General features: G+C 38.8%; 1 protein-coding gene across 2 annotated transcripts in view; it reads left to right on the top strand.

Moving 5' to 3' along the window:
• Positions 1-16,466, top strand: part of dus4l (dihydrouridine synthase 4-like (S. cerevisiae)) — a 59,773-nt gene extending 43,307 nt beyond the window's left edge. For both annotated transcript variants that reach the window (XM_059987490.1, XM_059987489.1), the window contains 5 exons: positions 1,373-1,523; positions 2,898-3,033; positions 5,345-5,453; positions 10,128-10,228; positions 14,934-16,466. In XM_059987490.1, coding sequence (XP_059843473.1) covers positions 1,373-1,523; positions 2,898-3,033; positions 5,345-5,453; positions 10,128-10,228; positions 14,934-14,969 — 533 coding nt within the window. In that variant the 3' untranslated portion in view covers positions 14,970-16,466. The remainder of the gene's footprint in view (positions 1-1,372; positions 1,524-2,897; positions 3,034-5,344; positions 5,454-10,127; positions 10,229-14,933) is intronic.
• The last annotated feature ends 543 nt before the right edge of the window (positions 16,467-17,009 follow it).

Raw genomic sequence — 17,009 nt, 5'->3', positions numbered from 1 at the left:
ATAGAGCTGTAAAGTCACATTGAAAGAAGTATTTGATTACATTGAATTGCATCTTGTGCATTTGACTTTTGCAATCCTGTTATATAATGGTTTCTTTTCCTTGCCTGACTCACTTAGTAATTGCAAAACTAATTCTTACTAAGCTGAAAGTGGAGAGAAAGCATTGTTAATTCTGGTTCATTACCCTCAAAGTTTTGCAGAAATCTAAATTACTGAAGAACTTCTGTTGGAAGTATGGTATAAAGGAACTAGGACCCATTTCTGATTATTGCACGCCTCAGGAGTTGCCTCTCAGATCCACTAGATGAATTACAGTTGGCTCTTGTAGAGATGAGTTTCAGCAGAGAAATTTTCAAAGTAGTTATACGTGTTGTCTAATGGTATCATGAGGAGACTTCAAAAATATTTGCTGATGACGGGTGTTCAGAGAGGAGGTCTGGTTTTTCTGCCGATGTGAGAGTGAATGAAAGACATCAAATTTCCTTGCTATGTTTGATCTGATATCATATGATATCCCTAAGGTCTAGAACCAAAGGTATGGATTTACGGGGTCCTTTCCAATTTCAAAGGACTTTCATTATTTTTGACTATGTTGGATCTTTAGGCAGGATGCATCAGCAGTTGAAATGGGAATATCTGACTTTAGATGAAAAATTTGTTTCTCTGAGTATGACTGTTGGTCTGTGGGACAGCTTTCCCTGCATTGTGCTTTAATCCTTAGATGAAGCAGATACTGCAAGGTAAACTGGGTGTGGAAAAGCTTTGTCCAATCTAAATCCTCAGCTAAAACTATTTTTGTGTGATCCATAGATTACCAGAGTTGATTTTGATACAACTGACCACTTTGCTAAGTCATTTCATTGTGGCTGCAGTTGATGAAAGATTTCCAGCCCAACTACTCACCCATTGGATTTTAGAAATATGGTTTGAAGTAGGCAAAATTTTATGTTGGTCGCCAAGTCTTAAATCAAAAGGATAGTAATGTAGTCTGGTCTAATATGTAGTCTGGAATAAGAGCCTCCTGGTTAATGCCATTTGTTGTAGACAAGTGTGAGATAATCAGGAAATAGCACAAGATTAGATATTTATGATTGTCATAGAGAGTATGGAAAGGCCCTTTGGACCATGGAAAGAGTAAAGTGTTCCATAATTTAAAGAATTTTGATTTCCCATTGTGACACTTAATTTTAGCTGGTTGGCTTTTCTTTCATTTACTGTTTAAAAGGAAATTTTGCCTGAATGCTCTTTGCTTGAGTCTAGATACAAATTTTGGGTGGGAGGTTGAACATGTGTGTCTTGAATGTATTTTTTTGCCATTTTGTGAACTATCATGAAGCTCAAAATGTGTTTCAAAATTTGTCGCTCTTTGTAGATGCCATTAGAGAGGTGAGAAAATATTCGATGAATCATGGAATTGGAAAAGACGAAAAATTGCTTCCAAATATGTATGATCATGTTAACATGAAACTTTTCCGGGCACAAAGGAATCTTTACATTTCTGGATTTTCATTGTTTCTCTGGCTGTAAGTGCACAATGCAAACAATATTTTCACTTTTTGACATCTTTAATTCAAAATTGTCCATCTGCAGTGAATGGTGAGGAAATTCAGTCTGCTGTCAGCTGTTAAACAAATTGCATTTGATGCATTTAAGAGGTTAGGTAATTGTATGAGAGTAAGAGGAATTAAAATACAAAATTAAAGGATAATGAGAGTCTGGTTGGAACATAAATATCTGAACTGATTATGACTCATTGATCCGTAATGTTAACTCCACTTGCCTCTCCACAGATTCTGTCTGAATTGCTGAGTATCTCAAGTATTCTGTATTTATTTCATATTCCCAACAACTGTGGTCTTTATTTATTGCTTTTCAACCAGGGTAGACCTGTTGGACTACATATTTGTGGCACTGCTGTAAATACTTCGTAATGTATGATTGTTACTCTGAGTAATTATCTGAAAACCCAACTTACGAGGATGCTGCCGAGACCTGAGAACATCATTTATAGGAAAATGTTGAATAGGTTGGGACTTTATTCCCAAGAGAATGAGGGGAGATTTGATAGAGGTATACAAAACTGATGAGTATAGATTGGGCAAATGCAAGTAGGCTTTTGTTTCATTTAGGTTGAATAAGACTAGATCTAGAGGTCATAGGTTAAGAATGAAAGATGAAAACCCTTAGAGGAAGTGAGGCAAATTGTTACTGAGAGTGTGGAGCAAGCTGCTGTGGAAGATGTGGGTTTGATTTCAATATTTAAAAGGAGTTTGAATAAATACATTGGACGTATATTGAGGGCTATCATCCAGGTGCAGGTCAATGGGACTTGGCAGAATAATAGGGCATGGACTAGGTGGGCTGAAGGGTGTTTCTGTTCTTTGACTGTATAAGGAATCGTGCAAATACCAATAAGTATGTCCAAGTAGAATTCTCCAAGTTGCGACTTGAACAGAAGTGTCCTGAGTTTATTATGTCTTTCAAATGAGAGTGTTTAGAATAACTTGGGTTGTTATGATGAATGCTACAAATTGCATTGTCACAAAAGTTAAGAAGATTTTGCAGTTCTCTAAGGCCCTTTACCTCCAAGTAAGCGTGTCTTTGAATAATATTAAAAATTTGTGTTAAACTTTAGCAATAAAGAAATGTGAATTTTCACAACATTAATTTTTGCTTATTACACACACCTTGCTTGAGATAAAAGTGCTGGTATTTAATGTATTCACCATTGTTCGATGGTCATACTGCAGACACAACAGCACTAACTGGCATAATATCATAACCCAGTTCCTACTGCTTTAATGCTACCTTAATGCTCTTTTATTTAATTTGGCTTTCTATGACATATTAAAACATGTCCCTATAATCGTGTCCCATTTATGCAACTTTCTTTGCAGTGTTCTTCGACGTATGATCACCCTTCTCTCCGAATTGGCAATTGCAATGGGAGAAAATCAGGCACTTAAAGTTCAAACAGATAATGCAAACGATGCAGCTAAAAGATACATGGAGGAAAATGAAGAACTAAGAAAGGTAATGCAAGTGTGAGACAAATATAAAGTATTGTAGGTACTCCAGATCTAAAATAGAAGCAGTAATAATCAGAACTTGTGGTGGTGGAGAGAGAGAAAGAAAACACACACCCACAATTAAGACTCCCTCAGTCAACTCATCATTTCAGCTTGTTTTTGCCCCATTAATTTCTTCCTATTTTAATGCTTTTGCCATTGTTTAGTATCTTGTATTGTCACAACAGCATTTCTCAGATTACTGGCACAACTGTCTTTCTTAGTTGATTAATGCAGGTAAGAGCTTTTGCTAAGATGTCATGTACTGTTTTTAATGTTTTATTTATTTCATCTGAAAAGTAGGCAGAATACAATTTTTGTTACTGAATTAGTGATTTTAAAAATTGACCCACATGTATAAAACTTAAATTTGTGTGATGCGGCTCTTTCCTTATTAAGCAATTGAAAATAATGTATTTCCAGAAGAACATGAAAATAATTTCTCTGTTTCACAGTCGTCTTTTTAAAACCAGATACAATTCACCTTTGTACCTCTATGTTGGGACATAGAGGTAAAGTGCTCCATGACCTTAGTCTTCCCAGCATAATGATGTGTTTGAGTACTTTGGATACCTTGTGTATTTCAGGCCCACACAGAACAGACCCCTCTCCATCCATTCTCCTGCAATCCCCAAGGCTCTTCCATCAACCTATCACCATTAGTCATTGATGAGTTCATGTTGTACTCGACTTTACAGTTTCTCTAGTGTCTCTGAACTCCTCCTTTCTCCTGATTTTTTTAAAAAAACAACTAATAGCTCAGAACTGAAATTTGAAATGTTTAACAGGATATCCAAAAGTGAATGTTGGGGTTAGACAATGGATAATTAAATGTTTTACATTTACATTTAAAACTTTTTAAAGATTAAAATTGTTTCCAAACCTTCAGATGATTCATATGAAGTTAAAGTCTGAACCATTTATTTCACTGATAGTGAAATTAAGTGAGGAATGTTTTCATTGAAATTAATCCTTTCTTTGTCACTTCACCCAAACATCCACCCCAAGTGAACACCTGGTTTGAATTTCTCATCTTTCTGTAAGATTAGGTTCTGCTTGATACTGGGAAGCATTAATCCTTCAAACCCATGCTGATATATGAAGCTAATGTACACAGCTTTAAAACCCTGCTGAATCATACATGAAAGCTGTCATTTTAAAAACTAGACACTGGAAATTTTGTAAATCTCCAGAATAAATATGTGAGAGTAGTTGGAGCCTCCTGGCCCCTAAACCCACCCCACTGGCTGCTAGTAAACTTTCTTCCATTATCTCAACTGTTAAATTTCATCCCACATTTCTAACTAAATACTGGCTCTAGCTGGGTATTAGTTGAGACTTTTGGCCATTGACCTCCAGATATTCACATCTTGGAAGCTCCAGGTGCACAAGCTCATTTGGGCACAGCCTGTCCACAGAGTTAGAGTCAAGAAGGCTTAGTGTTTCTCCTCTCAAGTATTAATCATCATAGGTCCTTAAATAGCTTGTGTGCATTTCCCTTATTTGTGAAAATAGGAGCAACAAAAATATTTAAGAGGTATGCAAACTTTGTTTTGTTTCACACACTCCAGGCTCCCATGACCAGCTGGTCACGTGTAATTAAATTGCAGTTGGTCCACACCTTGACTACCAAACTGCTGCTTAATTTCATTTTTAATGTGTTTCTTCTTTATAAGTTCATTAATAATGTATCCTCCTCTACTGGAGGTAAAGAGCATAGACACACACTAAAATGATACCAGAGTTTGTTACAAAATATTCCTGTGAAGATAGAAGATTTAAAAGTTGATTTAATTAAGCTATTTAAAATAATTAAAAGGTAGATATACAAGTATTTCTTGTGAGAGGAGTCCAAAACAAGAGCAGCAAGGTAATGTCAGGAATCATTTCTCCACACCAATGGTGGAAAGCTGTTGAAGTTTGAAAATTTCGAAACAGGATGCTTAGTATTTTGTCAGTCACATTACGGTTATGATTGCAGATCATGCTACATGCCTGGGTCAAAGGGGCACTGTACAGATCAACAATGCACCAGTTGCCTCCATCTCTTTCAGTTGTTGGCGAGTGCCATGAGTGAGCCATGGGCAGTTGTCAGAGTAGGGCATGAAAAACCTTTGCCTTGACGTTTGACTGCAAATAATCCCAGCAATTAAAAACATGCATAAAAAGATAAAAGTTATCAACATCATTAGACCTACATTCTTTTCTCCCCTGTAGGAGAAACTTGCGTCATTTGCACTACTCTCTAAGGCTTTTGAATTTTGTTTTGTTAATAGGCTCTCGGTAGAGGTGAAGGTGATGGAAATAAGAAATTTGAAGAGGAAAACGAGCAGTTGATTAAGGAAGTAGAAAAACTGAAGACTGAATTGAAGAAGTTCTCAGAAGGTAAGGAGATGTTTGTAGAGAAAATTCTGAAGCTCAGTGGTTCATCGTCATTATGTACTGTGTCATATGAGGTGGATGATCATGGTCTTTTCATGATCATGATTATTCTTGGCAAATTTTTTTTTATAAAAGTAACTGCCATTACCTTCTGGGCAGTGTCTTTATAGGATGGATGATCTCAGCTATTATCAATACTCTTCAGAGATTGATATCGGTGGTTGCATAAGCAGGACTTGATATGCAGCAGCTCGTCACATGACCATCCACCACCTGTTCCCTTGGCTTCACATAACCCTGTTTGGGGGGAGCTAAGCAGGTGCTACACCGTCCTCAAGGGTGACTTGCAGGCTAGCGGAGGGAAGGAGTGCCTTATACCCCCTTTGGTAGAGACGCATCTCTACCTCACCACCCTTTAGAGCTTACAGGTTAGGCAAATGAACTGCCAACAGTGGAGGGATTAAAATCAGGAATACGTAAAGAGACCAGAATGGAGGTCTACAGATATCTGGGGCCACGAGCTGGAGTCATTAATAAAGGGTACAGAATTCAAAGATGTGATTGGATTTGGAAACAAAAGTGAGCCATTACTTAAAATGCACAAGTGTAAATACAAGCAAGATGTGCAAAAAGAGGATGGTGAGATTTATGATTTGACCTGTATCATTTTGGATGGATGATGGGAAGCTAAACAATCCTGAAATAGTTATTTCTGGGGGTGACAAAGCTGTTCTAGATTCAGCTTGGTGTTCGCATCTTCTCCCTATTGTCATGTGGATTTCCTTTGGGTGTCTCTCCTACATCCTAAAGGCATTTGGGTTGGTGATTTGTTTGGCCACTGTAAATTTCTCAATGTCAGTGAGTGGAAAAAATCCAGGGGAGCTGGTGAAAAAATGGGAACTTTTAAAGCGGGGAATTAATATAGGTTTAGCATAAATGGGTAGTTGAGTTTGGTGGGCCAAAAGCCTATTTCTGTGCTGTATCTCTCTAAACCTAAATCCAAGCACTGAAGTAAAATTATACCAGAAACCACATTTGCTGTGCTGTTAGTAATAGGTTCATATCTAACTAGAAAACTCAATGAGAAGTTCAAGTATTAACTTAGCTATTGGCCAAACCATTCTGCTGAAAACTGGAGGACATCTTCTAATTTGCCTTCCTAATAGAATATTATAGAGCTAGATTGTATTGAGGAAAATAGATTTCTGTTGATGTCTGATGTCTAGCAGCTAAAGATTGGTGACTATTACAGAGATTTAATAGAGGCAGACCTGGGGTTGGTAAGACTTCACATGGGGGGGGGGGGGTTGTACTTATGATATTATTATCTTAAATCCAAGATTCCTTTAATTTTAATATCTATCTCATGGTTCAACCTTTTCTTTGAATAATCTCTTCATTCCCCACTGACAATGAAGCTGCTTAGTCTTCCTTTTCTAGTGGAGACCAGTTAACTTAGTACAGGCATGGATTAAACTTAACTCTTAATTGTATTGTTGCGACTGAGTAAACCCACTATACCATTATAGGAATCCTCATAAGAACCTGTAATTTTGTCAATTTCAACTTCTAGAAATTGTTCAGCTGCCATCCCTAGAAGAATTGAAAATATTTGTGGTATTGTGTGTTGGCATTCATTAAAAAATGGTTGTGATAATTTAAAGTTTTGAGTTAAGTTAGCATGATTTCACTTACAATTTTGCAGCTGTCAAATTTAAGCGTGAAACTTCATGTTGCAGTGGAAGTGCATTTGTAAAGACTTCAAATTTCAAACTACATTAGTTAAAAAGTGTATAGCAGAGTGAGTTTTGTTTTGTGAAGGAAAATTAAGTAAGGTTTTGAATTGGCCTCTGCCATCTATTTGGGGATCAACAATTCAAGAAACTAGTCATTACCTGTTTGCAGGTGAAGAAAAATTGTGAGTTGCGTATGATCTTGTTTGTGTTGAAATAATTTCTCAGATAACACATTTCAACCTTCAGAAGGTCAAATATTGGCAGTTACCATTTTCATTAATAACCACTTGTCAGAGAGATTTGAGTTAATTAATTTTGGAACATTACGTCATGAAACCTTGAAGTAAATTTAAGAAGAGAAGGGAAAGATTTAAAGGGGTACACAAGGGGCAACATTTTCCACACAGGTAATGATGGGAATGTTGAACAAACTGCTAGATAAAATGGTAGCTATGGGAACGGTATTTAAAAGACATTTGGAAAATTACAAGGATAAGAAAGGCAGAGGTTCCCAATCTGAATATGTGGGATCTTAAAATAATGAAATCAAGCTCTGTAAATAATCCAGATATCTCTTAATGAGTTGGTTGTCAGTGTGTCCTATTATTGGCTTATAGAAATTATTTGCACAAACAATTTGCAGAGTATTAAACACAAAGTGCACTGCAGATGCTGTGGTCAAATCAACACGTACAAACAAGCTGGAGGAACTCAGCAGGTCGGGCAGCATCCGTAGAAATGAGCAGTCAATGTTTTGGGCCGAGACCCTTCATCAGGACTGAAGAAGGAGTGGGCAGGGGCCCTATAAAGAAGGTGGGGGGGGGAGGTGCCAGGTGAAAAACCAATCAGATGAAAGATCAAGGGGCAGCAGGGAGGGGATAGGCAGGAAAGACAAAGAAGGAATATAAGGGGAAAGCACTATGGGTAGTAGAAGAGGGCAGAATCATGAGAGAGGTGATAGGCAGCTGGAAGAGGAGGCAGAGAAAGTGGGATGGGGGAAGGGGGAGGGAAGGAATTACCGGAAGTTGGAGAATTCGATGTTCATACCAAGGGGCTGGAGACTTCCCAGATGGTATATGAGGTGTTGCTCCTCCAACCTGAATTTGGCCTCATGGCAGTAGAAGAGGCCATGTATGGACATATCCGAAAGGGAATGTGAAGCAGAGTTGAAGTGGGTGGCAACGAGGAGATCCTGTCTGTTGTGGTGGACGGAGTGGAGGTGCTCGATGAAGCAGTCCCCTAATCTGTGTCGGGTCTCGCCAATGTAGAGGACGCCGCACCAGGAGCACCGGATGCAATAGATGACCCCAACAGACTCACAAGTGAAGTGTTGCCTCACCTGGAAGGACTGTTTGGGGCCCTGAATGGGAACAAGGGGAACACGGTCCCTGCTGTGGTGATGGGAGGATGGGCCAAAGTGCGGGAAATGGAGGAGATACGGGTGAGGGCATGATTGATGACCACAGAAGGGAAACCACAATTCTTAAAGAAAGAGGACATTTGAGATGTCCTGGAATGGAAAGCCTCATCCTGGGAGCAGATGCGGCAGAGAGGGAGGAACTGAGAATAGGGAATAGCATTTTTACATTTGGGTAAAATAGGGTAGGAAGAGGTATAGTCGAGGTAATTATGAGAGTCAGTGGGTTTATAGAAGATGTCAGTAGACAGTCTGTCTCCAGAGATTGAGACCGAGAGAGATCGAGAAAGGGGAGAGTAGTGTCCAAGATGGACCAAGTGAATCTGAGGGCTGGGTGAAAGTTAGAGGCAAAGTCGATGAAATTGACGAACTCAGCATGGGTGCAGGAAGCAGCACCAATCCACTGATTCTTGTCCTCACCTACCACCCCACCAGCCTCTGGATCCAGCATATTATCCTCTGCAACTTCCACCACCTTCAACAGGACCCCACCACTAAGCACATCTTTCCCTCTCTACCCCTCTCTGCTTTTTGCAGGGATTGTTCCCTCCGTGACTGCCTGGTCCACACGTCCCTCCCCACAGATCTCCACCTGGCACTTATCCCTGCAAGCGTAAATGCTACACCTGTCTCTACACCTCCTCTCTTACCACCATTCAGGGCCCCAAACAGTCCTTCCAGGTGAGGCAACACTTCACTTGTGAGTCTGTTGGGGTCATCTATTGCATCCGGTGCTCCTGGTGCCGCCGCCTCTACAATGGCTAGACTGGATGCAGGTTGGGGACCACTTCGTCGAGCACCTCCGCTCCATCCGCCACAACAGACAGGATCTCCCGGTTGCCACCCACTTCAACTCTGCTTCACATTCCCATTCAGATATGTCCATACATGGCCTCCTCTGCTACCATGATGAGGCCAAACTCAGGTTGGAGGAGCAACACCTCATATACCATCTGGGTAGTCTCCAACCCCTTGGTATGAACATTGAATTCTCCAACTTCTGGTAATTCCTTCCCTTCCCCTTCCCCCATCCCACTTTCACTCTGCCTCCTCTTCCAGCTGCCTATCACCTCTTTCATGATTCTGCCTTCTTCTACTACCCATAGTGCTTTCCCCTTACATTCCTCCTTTATCTTTCCTGCCTATCCCCTCCCTGCTTCCCCTCCCCCACCCCTTGATCTTTCATCTGATTGGTTTTTCACCTGGCACCTTCCCCCTCCCCCCACCTTCTTTATAGGGCCCCTGCCCCTTCCTCCTTCAGTCCTGATGAAGGGTCTCGGCCCGAAACGTTGTCTGCTCGTTTCAACGGATGATGCCTGACCTGCTGAGTTCCTCCAGTTTGTTTGTATGTGTTAATTTGCAGAGTATGATCTCAAAGGACATAAGCTTGAGATATGTTACAGTATTGGAAAATAGTTCTGGAGTTGAATCCTTGTCATCTTTGAAAATGAATGCAACTTACTGACTAATTTAGAACTGGTATTTTTCATTGTATTATAATTCTTAACTGTTTTGTGATTAAAGCTCTTGAGAAGTCTCAGACTGAGAAGGTTACAATCCAAAAGCAATGTGATGGACTGACAAGGGAATATGACCGACTTTTGCAGGAGCATGATGAGCTACAGGTAAGAACCCTTGCTTTCAAAGTTTTTTTTTAGTTGCCTGTATCTCCCTGTCTGATCGTGGAAGATACAAATCCCTTCTTGGTTTTGAAGCCAGGTCCCCAACAAGTTGACAACAAGCTGAAAAGAGAAGTAGCAGAAGAAGAGCATATTTTACAATTTCTGTAGAGTCATGGAAGTGTGCAATGTGGAAACAGGCTCTTTGGCCCACTATATCCATGTTGTAAACACCAATCTCATTTGTGCACATTCGGTTCAGAGCCTATTGTGCCTTGCCTTTTCAAGTGACCTCCTAACTGTCCTTTAAATTTAGTGCAATGATCAGCAATGCAAGTATGGTCAAACCAGTGGTCGGTAAAATTACGACATATTCTTTACCCTGAATTATGAATTCAAGCATGCTATATGCTTTCATAACCATCTTATCTGTCTACATTGCTTCTTTCAAGGATTATGAACCCGAACCACAAGCTCCAATTGTTTTTCCAACATCCCTTAAGTGTTCTTCATCATTTCTTCCTACTCCTATTTGACTTTCCAAATCGTCACCTCACACTTATTGGAAATAAATTCCATCTATCAATGCTCTGACCAGCTTTCCCTCTATAACAAACAACAAAGGTCCCAGCACTGATCTTTGTACCACTGATCATAAATTTCCAATCAGAAAAACATCCTTCCACCATGAACTAACTCATTCCCCCACCTCCTTGCCAAACCAATTTTGAATCTCATTAGTAAACTTGCCTAGCAAGATCTTGACATTTCTTTTTAAAGTCCATTTATAGATTATATGTACTGCTCTGTCTTCATTAGTTATCACCTCAAAAGAACAGACTTTCAGATTAGTACAACAGTTCTTCCCGTGCTCTAGGCCATGGTGACTATCCCTGATCAGCCCCTGTCCTGCCATGTGCACTTACACACTTACATTTAGGGCTTTCTCCAATGATCCTCACTAGCCTCTAGTTAGCTGCCTCTCTCCTCTGCTGCCCTTTCCAATTAAGTTCACAATGTTAGCTATCTGGTCCTCTAGTCAATGAAGATACATAAATCTTTCAACTGTCTCATTCCATGCTTCAAGTAACAACCATAGATCTCATCTGGTCTTGGAGAGGCATCCAACAGAGATCTAACACCACTTTCTTAATATAATACAGACTGGATCCAGATTATCCATAGATCTCACCCCTCCACCGCCCCTGAGCTTGCTAACTTGTGACTGAAAATTGGAGGTGTTAATAAGACCCCTTGTCCGCAAGCATCAGTCCTTGTACTGTATAGATTTCTCCTTTGGCCCCCAAGAAGACCCATTCTCTTCCTGGCCACCCTCTTTCTCCTGATGTACATTATCTTGATATTCTCCTTGGTCTTTGCTCCCAAGGACATTCAATGGCCTGTTTCCCTTCATAATCTATTTAATTTAATTCCAAGACACTGTATTCCTCAAGAAATGCCAATGATTCCATTTGCCTGTACCTTCCAATATGTTTTTATCCCCTCTTAAAACCTATACCCATTCTTATTTATTCTCGGAGTATATTGACATTTTACTAATTCTCTTCTAAAAGAATTCCATTTATCAGTTGTTGTTACCCACAAGATCAGCTCCTGATTTTTCTTTCACTGGGTGAATTATTTTTATTAAAGATACAGCATGGTAACAGGCCCGTCCAGCCCACAAGCCCATACTGCCCAATTACACCAGGTGACAACTGACCTGCACATGTGGCACAGTAAATTATCCAGCGATTATAACCCTAGAAGAATGGCTTTTTAACACTGCCAAACTAGCCTGCATTACTTTACAGGACCTCATTCCTCTTTCTACTGGACACATTTCCAGCTGGTTTTGTCACCACGGGCATTGGAAGTGTCTCTAATCTGGAGATGAAGGATGTGTAAGCTCCTGCAGAATTGGGAGATTAGAAATACATCCAATGTCCCCGAGACGTGAGATGCAAATGTTGGAAATCTGGAGTCAATGTTTCAGGCTGAGATCCTTCATTAGTCTTAGTGAAGGATCTCAGCCCAAAATGTTGACTGTTCATTTTCTTCTGTAGAGGCTACCTGATCTGAGTTCCTTCAGCATATTGTGTGCGTTTCACCTTGTTATCAAAAGCAACACATTCATCTAAACTGCAGTTCCACCTCGCTGTCTCAGTGGCTGCTCCCACTTACTTTGTCACCCTTTTTACACAAATGCTCACCAATGACTGTGGAGGTTCTCTTGGTCTTTTATCTTTATGGCAAGCCTTGCTTACTCAGACAGTCTATAATCAGCAGGCTGTAGTCACTACTGATCATATTGTGACAGAGCAGAAACAAATTAGCATCTTTAGCAGTCGGATTCTTTTTCAGATCTTCCTGGCTTCTTTCTGCACTGAGTGTCAGTTCAATGGAAAACAGAAATAACCAATCAAGATTCTGCTTTCCATCCCAGAGGAAACTATGAACTGATTAAAGTTCAGTTTGGCTGAGGTTATTTTAACTGCCTGTTACTTAGTTTCTGCTGAAAGTTTAGGATGGGTAAATTGTCTCAGTTGACTTACTTTAATAAGCACATTATGAAACAAAGCCTCAGGCAATCTTGAGATTGGAAACAGAACAATAGAACTCAGGATGATTAGTTACATCATAAATGCCGAACAAGCAGAAATGTTATACTTTGAATAAAAGAATTAATTTCTGAATATCTAGTTGACTTGCCAGCACTGATTCATTGTGTCCTGAAAATATGAATGAAAATGATCATGAGCTTGTCTGAACAATTAACAGGGAGAATCAAAAATGAAAGCATTAATAAAGGCTGCCCCCTTCCCCAGAGAAATAATAGGATAATTATGCATTTTCTGACTGTCTACTGTTAAAAGAACTGATGTACATCTGGGTTACTTTACAAACATATTTAGCTTCTTGGATTCAGAGCATTTTACCATCTCTTTCCAATATTGCTGGCAAGATTCCAGAAATTATTCTACCATCTGCATGCCTTTTCAGTATGCTGAAGATTAATTTATTGCACCCCACCCACACACTTTGGCAGTCATAAAGTGTGTTCTACCCTTCCTCTGAAATTTGTTTCCTTAAGGGTGGCAAGGTGGTGAAGCGGTTAGCATAATACTGTTGCAGAGCCAGCAACCGGGTTCAATTCCACAGTGTCTGTAAGGAGTTTGTACGTTCTCCCTGTGACCCCATGGGTTTCCTCCAGGTGTTCCTCCCACACTCCAAAGACATATGGGTTGGTATGTTAATTGGTTATGACATAACTGTGTAATTGGGTGATGTAGGCTCATTGGATGGAAGAGCCTGTTAACATGCTGTATCTCTTAAGTAATTTCCTGAAATTTTTTGGCATTTCCACCTGAAAGAGTGCAGCAAAGTGATTGGTTCCCAGGCTTTTGCAAATAAATTGCTATTTATAATCTATATTAATTGACTGAAGGGATTGAGTTTAATCATGCTTACTGATATCAAGACTGGTGGGGAAAATATGTAATGAGAAGAATATAGTGTCTGCAAAGAGCTATATAGAAAGTAAGTGGATATAGAATCGGCAGGTGAAGTGGAATGAGAAGGAATGTAACATTTCCACTTTCATGGGAAGAATAAAAAAAATTGAACACCAATAAAAAACAAAACAACTGCAAGAAGCTAGGTTGCCATGCAAACACAGCAAAATAGCAAGTAAAGGGAATGCCAAATTTAAATGTAAAGGGGTGGAAAGGCAAGGAAATCGTGTAACATTGTTACGTGACCTTAGTTTGAAGTACTGCATACAGCATTAGTGGCTTGAAGTTAGTGCAGAGAAAGTTCACTGGATTGAAGAGACTGGTCTGTAATGACCAGTGCTTTAGGTAGAATTTTAAAGTTAGAAGTTACGTTAATTATTTGGTTCTGATTAAGATAGCTTTGCTGCTGTAATCTATTATTTTTAAGTCGAAGTGATCTTAAGCATAAGAGTTGATACCATTGGGAAAAACCTATTTTGAGGCCTGGTAGGGAAGTGCTGTGATAATTGGAATTGGTTTATTATTGTCAAATACTGAGATGGTGGGGGGGGGGGGGACTTGTCTTGCATAGAGATCACATAATTACACTGAATCTCTGTTAGGGGAATCTAGAACTAGGGATCATAGTGTCAGGATAAACTTAAGACTGAGATGGTGGAATTTCTTCTAGTGCTTAGGAATCTTTTGAACTCTAAAACTGCGCACTAGGTAAATTAATTTAAGCATATTTAAGACTGATGGCTAGATCTTTAACTACGGAAGAATGGGGTTTTACTGGAATCAATAGGAATAAGTGGAATTAAAGACAAAATCAGATCAGGCGCAGTCTTTTAAAATATCGTATCATGCTCAGGAGTGACAGTAAAGTGGGTGGAACCCTTGGGCTCAATGAGTTATGATAGTGCCTTAGGTAAGTAACTGTTCATTCTACACTTGCCACATTAAGGCTTTCTCACAACTTTGTCAATTATCTCTTTCGAGATGTGGGGGGGGGGGGGGGGAGAGTGCAGGTGTGATTCCATATTCAGTGACACTTGTTAAGTGTTATTCAGTTCTTATAAGAATATAGTTTCATTACAGACCTGATAATGATTCAGGTGTCTGACTTTCAGTGAATATTAATCTATGATTGGAAGTTAATCTGTTTTTTGTTGTTAATCAAATAATTAGCTAGAGTGTGTTGCTGTCTTTTTCAGAACCTTGTTGACAAACGCGATAAGAAGACTGAGTAACCAGGCATTTTTACCTTCTGCCTTCAGATATGTTCTGCAACAGCTGAATATTTAATTTGTTTTTGTTAGCTGGATAATGGAACCGAACGTGAGTTTCTTTAGAAAAAATTGGGTTAATGGCTTCTTTGACAAAGGGAGGATACAGTTTATTATGCCTTGCTCTGTTAATACATCAAAAATGGAAAGGTGGTCAATTAGTTGGAATGCAACTCTTTCAGCTTTGGTGGCTCGTAATAATTCAAAGTATTTATGAATTCAGTTTGTTAAGATATACATATCCTTAACCTGTAGACAATACCTTCTCACTGCTGCAATCTGAATTTTCAAAATTTGCTCATAAGCTATCTGAGTTGCCAGCAATCTTGAAACATAGCTATATAGATTTGTTTAATGAGATGATGCAACTAATGGTACGGGAGGCTGCAGTTCAACAAGGATGAACTTTCAAGAATACTAACACTCCTGTGCCATTTAAACCTCCATTTTGTTTGTTGTAAACATCACTCACTTTGGAACTTCACTGTCAAAAATGAAGCTGATGTTCTTTCATTTTTCTTTAATGAGTGCACCAGAACTTCCAGAATATTGTTGGCACAAAATAGTATTTTCCAATTAGTGCCTTCTCAATGGCCTTGAGATGCAAAATATATCACTTAGAATACCTTTTATTCTTACTTGCATTTAAGTAAGTCATCTGATGTAAAGTAAACAAATTTAATATTTCCTTTGTCCATAACCTATAAGTAGTTTCATTCACAGGAAAGCCTTCATTAAAGTCCCCTAGGGAAGAGCCCTTATGATGATGGAATTGTCAAAAACACCAGAGCTGCCAGTTCTATTGTACAAATGCACCTCAAGTCTTGGATGCAATGCAAGTAACTTAAAATGTGTTTTCTAGTGTTATTTAGGCATCCTGTGTTCGAGATATTTTGTACTCTGTTTACTCCTGTAAAACTTATAGACTATTATCCAAGGAAAGATAAAGAATTCTGATGAAAGTTTAGCTGTTGGAATATTTAGCTTTTGTCTGATTCTTTGCAGTTGAATATAAGGTAAAATTATTGCCACATTCCTTTTGGTGTTTACTAGAATATTTAAATTCTAGTTTGATTGGAATTTATCTAAAAAAAAAATTAAGTATTTTTAAAATTTAATTTGGGGAGCTCTCAGTTTGACCTTCCTGTTGTATGAACGACTGAAGTTGAAAGGTTATACTAATAAGTTTGACACAACACATTTATTCTCTTCCTAATGGTTAAAATGATGCATTGCCTGTCTTACCCTCATCTGCAGAATATTAACAGGAAGAAACGATGGCTGTGTTGGTTAGTTTGATATGTAAAATAGTTTCTTTTCCAAGGATCATAATTCTTCATAAAAACTACCTGGCCAACCAAAAATTGTTTGCATGTCAATTAACTTATTTTTTTTTTATACACATTGCATTTGGTCAAATGTTTTATGCTTGTACAATAAAAATACAAAATTGAATTTTAATTGTTTTATTGCAACAAATATAATTTAGTTCCTGTAATCAAGGCATCCACATCTCACTGATAATTTTTCCTTCCCAGTTTTCATTATTGTAACACAGGAACGTTACAGCATCAATGGTCATTTGGGATTGAAACTTGGATGATGGACATTTCACCCAAGCCACTTAGTAGGTGGTTGTGAAAGAGTGCTGTAGAATTGATTGATGCATGCATGAGAAAAGAGAGAACTAAACAGAATGATTAAAATGTATCTTTAAATCCCACTCTTTTATACATGGTCACGCTTTGATTCCTTTTTGAATGTATTCACTTTTCCATATCTTGCTTCTTGTGTAGTGTGATCATACTACTTCTCCTTTATTTATCTTTGATACCTCTCTCGTTGATCAATTCTTCCATAACCAGCTCAATGCAATGCAATTTATTTTACAATGATCCACTTCAGTAGAGCTAATTAAAAGTAATATAACTTGCAAACAAGATATAAATGGAAGAAAATAATGATTCCTTGATTATAAATTTTTTACCAAATGCAACTTGCATT

The sequence above is a fragment of the Hypanus sabinus genome, chromosome 13, assembly GCF_030144855.1.
Source record: "Hypanus sabinus isolate sHypSab1 chromosome 13, sHypSab1.hap1, whole genome shotgun sequence".
Taxonomy (NCBI): domain Eukaryota; kingdom Metazoa; phylum Chordata; class Chondrichthyes; order Myliobatiformes; family Dasyatidae; genus Hypanus; species Hypanus sabinus.
This window is presented reverse-complemented; position numbering and strand designations above follow the sequence as displayed.